At 34.2% G+C, this 8,288-nt stretch overlaps 1 protein-coding gene across 1 annotated transcript; it reads left to right on the forward strand.

Moving 5' to 3' along the window:
• The first annotated feature begins 5,918 nt into the window (after window positions 1-5,918).
• On the forward strand, window positions 5,919-7,464 carry LOC118754089. Its single transcript, XM_036488951.1, has 5 exons — window positions 5,919-6,323; window positions 6,382-6,509; window positions 6,576-6,719; window positions 6,794-6,985; window positions 7,039-7,464. The coding sequence occupies exons 1-5, from the start codon at window positions 6,176-6,178 to the stop codon at window positions 7,141-7,143; spliced, it is 717 nt and encodes a 238-aa protein (XP_036344844.1). The 5' UTR covers window positions 5,919-6,175; the 3' UTR covers window positions 7,144-7,464.
• Window positions 7,465-8,288: the final 824 nt, after the last annotated feature.

The following is an 8,288-nucleotide window of genomic DNA, read 5'->3' on the forward strand; positions in this document are numbered from 1 at the left end:
ATCTAGCTGCCAGGACTCAGCTCATTTGACGGAATTATTGGGGATGATAAGTTGAAGGAACTGGGTGCGATCATTGGTAGGAAAAATCACATCCTTTAAATCAAACCCGGCATCAAAATTCCCAAAAAAAAAAAACAGTAGGAACCGTAAATTTTTCTGACACATCTGGTATTCCTGATGCAGTATAACCTGTACTTAAGTCTCTAGTAGAAAAATACAATTTTGCGAATGTCATATCGAGCAGACGTGTTCTACGCTATAACCCCGCTAACGCAAATTTAATAAAGTGCATTAATATTCCCATCAAAAGGTTCTACGGGTTTTTTTTTTTTTCAAAAAAAAAGGTTCGAAGCTAGTGGTGAGTGTGCCCCCCAAAGTGTTTGCCCTTGGGGTACGACTGTTCATGGTAGTCAGGACCTGCCAATCCCCCATGTCAAAGACGCCTCACCAAAGGTTGACCAGCCCTTGTGAGTATGCTGACTCCACACTTTCGTATACGGACACAAAACCATTGCAGGTAGCTGACCCGCTATGTAAGCAATACCAATCGATGTTATGCAACCAAAATGCAATACGTGGGAAATGCAGCATCAGCAACTAATAAAGCCGTTTAGATACTGAGCGATACAATTAAGAAATACTTTATATTTATAAATCTCATCCGCTCTAAATCTTGTATTTTATTTATTTCTTAGAAAGGACTTCTATAATTTTCTCGAGCACCTAACAGCGTGTTCGTTGATTTACATACATATATGTAACTTTTGCAAATAAAATAAATATTTATTCTTTGCCATCATAAAATGATTGCATTACTAGCTGAGAATTTACATACACTCCAATAACACTAGTCTACAAGGAAAAGTATCCGAAATAATTTAAACTAATTTCTGCTTCTCTGTCCATGCAAAATTCGGATTGATAACTAAAATTCATTTATTAGTTTGAGTTTTTACGATAATCGTATCTTTCGTGTTTAATGGAACTACCCACATTTAACTTCATAATGTTTTGACATTTACATAGTTAGTTTGTATCAAATATTCGAAATATTGTGATTTAGTGCTATTTTCTCTTAAATTAAGCGATATAGAAGTGTTAAAAGTAAAAAGTATAATACTATTTTATAGCAAAATGTCTCGAAAATGTGTTAATAATCCCGACAATTTTTGTTATATCTGCGGTGAGGTGATATTTAATAAACAAAGGTGTTGTATATCGCCTATAATAAAAGAAGCCTATTTTTACTACTTTAACGAGAACATCAAACACCAGGATAAAAGCTGGGTTCCACATTTCTGCTGTAATCCATGTGCTACAGGTTTGAGAAATTGGCTGAATGGCAAAAAAAACATCATTTCGTTTTGCAGTGCCAATGCAGTGGCGAGAATCGACAAATCACGTAAGTGATTGTTATTTCTGCCTGACGACTCATGTATTTGGAAAAGGCAAGGGTGTTTCTAAAAAAAAGAAGAGTGCCATAACATATCCAAATATACCATCAGCTACTCGTCCTCTACCACACAGCGATCTTCATCCGATCCCGAAGCGTCCTCACATCGGTGACGACGAAGATGAAATCAAGGGAAGTTCACCATCAATTTCGTCAATGTCAGAATACGAGGTACCTAGTACATCAACACAGCCACACAGGATAACACAAGCTGAATTAAATGATCTCGTAAGGGACTTAGAATTGCCAAAGAACAAAGCAGAACTTTTAGGTTCAAGATTGCAACAATGGAACCTTTTACAAAGTGGTGTAGTTATAACATCTTTCCGTAACAGACAAAAACATTTGATGCAATATTTTGAAATGGCTGAAAGTTTAGTTTTTTGTAAAGATGTCCAGGGTTTGATGGGATCTCTTAACATTACATATAAACGGGAAGAATGGAGACTTTTTATAGACAGCTCTAAATTAAGTTTAAAAGCAGTATTGTTACATAACCAAAATATTTTACCATCGATCCCTATTGGTCATGCAGTCCATATGAAAGAATCTTATGATAACATGAAAACGCTTTTGCTGCAGATAAAATATAATGATCACCAATGGCTAATTTGCGGAGATTTAAAAGTCGTAGCTATTCTACTTGGACTACAATTAGGCTATACGAAATTTTGTTGCTTTCTTTGCGAATGGGACAGTCGTGACAGAAAGCAGCATTATACAAAAAAAGTGTGGCCTCATCGTCAGTCACTTCAGCCTGGGATGAAAAATGTTCAAAATAACCCTTTAGTTGACCCACAAAAAGTGTTACTTCCACCACTGCACATAAAACTAGGGCTTATGAAAAATTTCGTAAAAGCAATGAACAAAAATGGAACTGCTTTTCACTACCTTCGCCAGAAATTTCCAAGATTAAGTGAGGCTAAAATAAAAGAAGGTATATTCGTTGGTCCCCAAATAAGAAATTTATTAAAAGACGAACACTTCGACACTATTTTGGAAGGCAAAGAAAAAAAAGCCTGGGACAATTTTCGCCTCGTGACAAAAAACTTCTTGGGAAATAAGAAGAGCGACAACTACGCTGAACTTATTGAAAATATGTTGTCATCTTACCAAGAACTGGGTTGTAACATGTCCCTGAAAATCCACTTTTTACATTCTCATTTGGACTTCTTTCCGGATAACTGTGGGGCCTTTAGCGATGAACATGGGGAGCGCTTCCACCAGGACATCGCTAACATGGAAAAACGATATCAGGGCAAGTGGAACGTTTCAATGTTAGCGGATTACTGCTGGACTATTCATCGAGATACTCCAGAAGCAGAGTACAAAAGGGCAGCGAAGAAACCACGTCGCAATTCTACTAATGAATAAAATAACGGTATAATTTCTGTTATTTTTTCAAAAAACTTTAAAATTTTTTTTTTAAGAAATGGAAACTAATTAAAAAAATATAATTGTAATTTCGTATGCAGTATGTCAACATAAATAAAAAAAGCTACTTACACTAGAAAATACTTTTTCATAATCAAAATTTGTATACTAGTGTAATAAATGTCCATGTTTAATGGTTTAATGGGAATGAAAGTAATGACTCGGGTACTTCAGGTTGGATCGTGTAAGTATTAAATGTTTACATTCTAACAAATTGTAATAGTGGGAGGAGTTTTTTAAATCACGTAAAATGTATTATCATTGTAACTTTTCAATATCGTAAATAGCATATATTGCTAGTAGTTATAGGTACATAAATAAAGGCTGTAGACAAATTCTTGATAGACGGTTGGTTAGGTTTTGATATATGCATGTTAGGTAAATTAGACAAGTCGAAATGCTTAACAACACGGGGACGCTTCTTTATTAACTTCCAAGTACTAATCAGATATCATGGGATCGAATTTGGCGTTAGAAACTTAGGGATATCATGTGCATATTTAAACACAACGATTTGTCACACTGATACACCAGAGTGGAAAACTATCTGTATCCAGAAGAACGCATATACATACATATACAGCTAGACGTGAACTAGCAGTTAGTGCCCAAAACAAGAACACAACAAAACCCTGCAACCGTAGGATGGCACCGCCCTTACTAAAGGTCACGGTATTTTCTTATTTAGGAGACAGCATCAAACCATCCGCCAAGTTACATACTGGATTAAATAGAGCACAAATTTATCCACCCAGACTTCAGGGTGGGCTAGACACAAAAATTCATATCGAATATCCAAGCCCAGCAGCAATCCCACCAAATGGATTTGAAGATCAATTGGGGTTAGTCTGATGGTACCTTGATCAAAAGGAGAGGATTTTCGTGATATGCAGGTTCAAGGCAGCAGTGCATAAAAACGCATAATAGTTTGGTAAATATACCAAAAACATCGTATTACATAGGGTATAACTAATAATATTACCTTCAGAATTGAACCTTAAGTTTTAAAACTAAAGTAATGTTATAATGGAAATATAAAAGTAGTGGGTTTTCTTGCGATTCAAAACAGTCAAATCCATTTCTAAATCAACTGACAGGAAGATACCACCTATAATTTCCCAGCACAGTGAAAAAATTTTTAAGCGTTTTTAAGAAATTAAATTTCTTCAAATGTGTGGTTGTCGGGGAGCGTGCGATAGCAACAAGAAATGCCTGTTTCCTCGTATGAAATAACTAACAATGCGCGAGTCCACCTAAACCGGAAATGATTTCAAGAAATAAAGCAAGGATATTTTCAGAATGCTTACAAAATATGCTTGCATAGTAAAAAATGTAAATAAACTCAGCATTCCAAGGTGACAAAGAAAATCAAATCATAAAAATGAGATTCATACATTGTTGTAACCATAAGTACTTATACTCATGGTATTAAACATACATATCTACATATATGAACCATTCTTGCAACCATAAGTACTTATGCTCATGGTATTAAAATTAAGCATACATATCTACCCAATTTGCCACAGGGCGAAGACGATGTTGTTACGACGTCGCTCTGGCGAAGTCGTTTGGGTATATGTATAGCCTCTAAACCTAAAAGACATACCAAAAATCTGCGATTCACCACCGAAAGGAGGACCGTCCGGATTTATAAAGTAAAACTATCTCTGCGATTCACCACCGAGAGGATCCAGAGAATATTTAAACGAAATTTTTATAAATTTGTATTCAATCATAAAAAGGGGTATTGTACAGCCTACACTGAGGGAAAAACCGCGGTCTAAATTTAAGCCTGTTGCGCTTAATTTTAGATTATACTGTTCTTAATTTTTTCGATACCCAACGGTCTTGATAGGAGACCAAAAAGTTCTTAAGTCAAGAACAAGTTCTTACTATTAGACCACAATTCTAGTATTAAGACCCAAATTCTTGCTTTTAGAACACAATTCTAGTATTAAGACCCAAATTCTTGCTTTTAGAACACAATTCTAGTATTAAGAACCAAGTTCTTGCTATTAGAACACACGATCTTATTTTTAGACCATCCGTTCTTAAATATATTCTATCCGTTCTGTGATTTATACCACGTTCTTAATTTTAGAACGCTACAAGATAAAATATGGAAAACTATTGTGTTTATGCAAATGACGCTACTAGTGAGGTAAATAATTGGGTTCTCTTTACCACGGAGCAACCAGTTACCTCTGAAGGGGCAATAGAAGCTCCAGAAAATTCTGTTCTGCCAGAAATAAATGAAAGTACATTAAGTACAGTTGGAGAAGATAATTCCACTATCGAAGATGACGAAAATCTTAAAACGTTGCTGAAAGAATTCAGACTGGAATGTATTTTTGAGAATTTAAAAGGTAAGTACATATTCCCTATTTGCATATATGAAAAGTATACTCTCATAAGTGTATTTTAGCTGCACAAATCACTTATAGATGCTTAAAATACATTCAAAAAGAGGATTTGAAAGAAGCAGTTCTACATCTTGGCCTACGCATAGAGTTTCGTGAAAAGTTATTCGCCTGGAGAAAAAATAAGGTAAATTGAACAATAGTTGTTAAGTTTATTTATGTACCTACACAGAAAGAAAAAAGATAGGTTAATCTAACCGAAAAAGATTGTAAATAAACCATTTTTCTATTTTACATTGAAAACACAAACAACAAGTACAATTCAGGTTGTTAATATAATCGACGAAAAATTGTTATACGAATTTGGAAATTTTTGACCGCAAAAATAGTTAAACTAATCGTTAGAATTGTAGAACATAAATTTAACTACAAAAAATGGTATGGCCAACCTGCAAAATGGTAAAGTTACTATTATTAACCACAAAAATAGTAAAACTAACCGGATGAAATTGTAACTCTACTATCTTGATTGTTAATCTAACTGAAAAGATAGTCTTCACGTAATTCTCTTCTCTCTTTCTTCCCTCTTCATGATGAGAATAACCACAAAAATAGTTAAACTAATCGTTAGAATTGTAGCACATAAATTTAACCACAAAAAATTGGTATGGCCAACCTGCAAAATGGTAAAGTTACTATTTTTAACCACAGAAATAGTAAAACTAACCGAATAAAATTGTAGCTCTACTATTTTGATTGTTAATCTAACCGAAAAGAGAGTTTATGCGATAAGAATAACGGCACTTTTGATGCTTTGCTTCTTTTCTTCTTTCATATTCATTTGCAAACTTTTCATGGACGTTGTTATTTGCGTAGGTGCAGTGAAGTGAAATTATATTAATTAATATATTAAAATTAAGTGTTGATGAATCTTAACAATAGTGAATTGTTTTCGCTAAATATTTTGCGTGCTGTGGAGGCGGATGATATGGATAATCCTGATCCAGAAGACACGGAATTTTGTAAATTGATTTTGGAGTGGGGATTTTCACATAAAATCGCTGAATTTAAAGGTAAGTTGCAAATACATTGTCATTGTTGTAGTTTTTAGTTAATTTAGTGAAATTCCAGCGCAAGCAATAACCTTGAAAAATTTGCAATATCTGACGGAGTCTGACCTTGCTGATTTGTTTAAAAACGACACCATTGGTGCTAGAGCGGAATTCCGCCATCAACTCATAACTTGGAGGAAAACAAACGTAAGTATTGTGAATCCCTCTGTGATCATTTCATGAAGAATCTTTTTTGTTGCAAAATTCCTTCAGGGGTATGGTAGCGTGTCGACGTGCGATACAGCGTCCGCCAATTCTGGTTTTGTTGACTTTGTGCAGCAGTGGCGACAGCGGATCAACAATGGCATCGAATCTCCTTCATGCTCACAAACATCCAGTTCATCTTCACATGACTTCGTAAGTTTATATATGAGGCACCTCACAAACCCAACAAAACATTAAACAAGTTTTAAAAACCTACAATTTTTAAGGATTTGCAGCAAGTGTTAAGTGCCCATCCAACTGGCGAGTATGTTCTGCGACTGGACAAACTAGATGACGCTGGGAGGAAGATCTTAATTGATGCCACTGTGTCGTGGTTTATTAAAAGAAAAATCAAAATATGCCGAAATACATTCCAATCTATTGCGCAAGATATTGCAAACAGGTTTAAAGATGACAAGGTAAATTATTTATTCATTACAAAACTATTTTCTAAATTTTCACCTATTTTCAGTCGATTTACTACCACAAAGATCCTATTACCTTGAGACCAGCAGGCCGCTTGTACGATAAATATTACAACACATTGAAGAGATTGAGAATTCACCGGATTTCCTGAAAGTTCAACTCCTGAGGCATCACCGACAGAAGAATATACATTTACTTTCGAGGATGAAAAATGTAACGCCACTACAATAGCTTTTGTTTTGTAATTATTTCATATATTTTTATGCAGCTGCCTATGACTGGCTCAAACTTTTTGATTCGCCGTGGAGCACAGTTGAAGCAAATTGGAAAAAACCTTCAAAATCAGACGACAAGAAATTTTTAACTCAAGTGGTAGCACATCAGCGAAAACTTTACGGGCCTGGAAACTTTTTTCCCATTCATGTGGATACAATCTGGTAAATGGATTTCTTAGTTTTACGTTTAAACTTGTCAGAATTTGTTGACTAGTTTGAATTTACAATCAAATGGGTCATATTAATAAAAAAAAAAAGATTTTTCTCAAATTTGACATCAATTTGTATGAAAAAACTTTCAAAATTTGAGAAAATATTTCGAAAAAGCATTTTCTTTTTTATTAAATGACCCAATAAATACAAAAACTTCCTCTTGAAATACTATCATATATGAAAGTAATGCGTCATATTAATAAAAAAAGCAATTGCTTTTTCAAAACCTTTTCTCAAATTTTGAAAGTTTCTTTATACAAATTGATGTCAAATTTGTGAAAATTTGAGAAAAAACAAAAACCTTTTTTAATCATATGACCCAATATTTAAAGGCACGGCTGCAAACCGGTTCTGAATCGGGTTTTGAACCGAACCACTGCTGTGAAACCCAATCAACTATCATATAATAATAGATATGCAAGTTGGAAGTAGCTCAAAAATTTCCCTGAATTTTCCTTTTTTTGCTTAGAGGGTGTTGATCAATTTCTTCCATAAAATACAAAAAAATAAATATATACATTTTGCATTTCTCTTTCAAAAAAAAAATCGGAAAACTTAGAAAAATGTTTGAGCTAGCTCCAACCTTCACAATATTATTCTTTAGTCGGTTGGCTGTAAAAATGGTCGCTACAGAATTTAAAACTCAAAATTTAATAATGCTTTCCTTTATTGCAGATTGATATTGACTTCAATGCTCTAGATCAGAATTGCTCACAGCTAACAGAGAAATGGCAAGGTTTTAGAACAAAAATTATACCAATTTTGAATAAGAGGGTAAAGGATATTCAAAATCTTCAGCACTTGAAAA

The sequence above is a fragment of the Rhagoletis pomonella genome, unplaced genomic scaffold (assembly GCF_013731165.1).
Source record: "Rhagoletis pomonella isolate Grant_MI unplaced genomic scaffold, Rhpom_1.0 Rhpom_scaffold_03363, whole genome shotgun sequence".
Lineage (NCBI taxonomy): Eukaryota > Metazoa > Arthropoda > Insecta > Diptera > Tephritidae > Rhagoletis > Rhagoletis pomonella.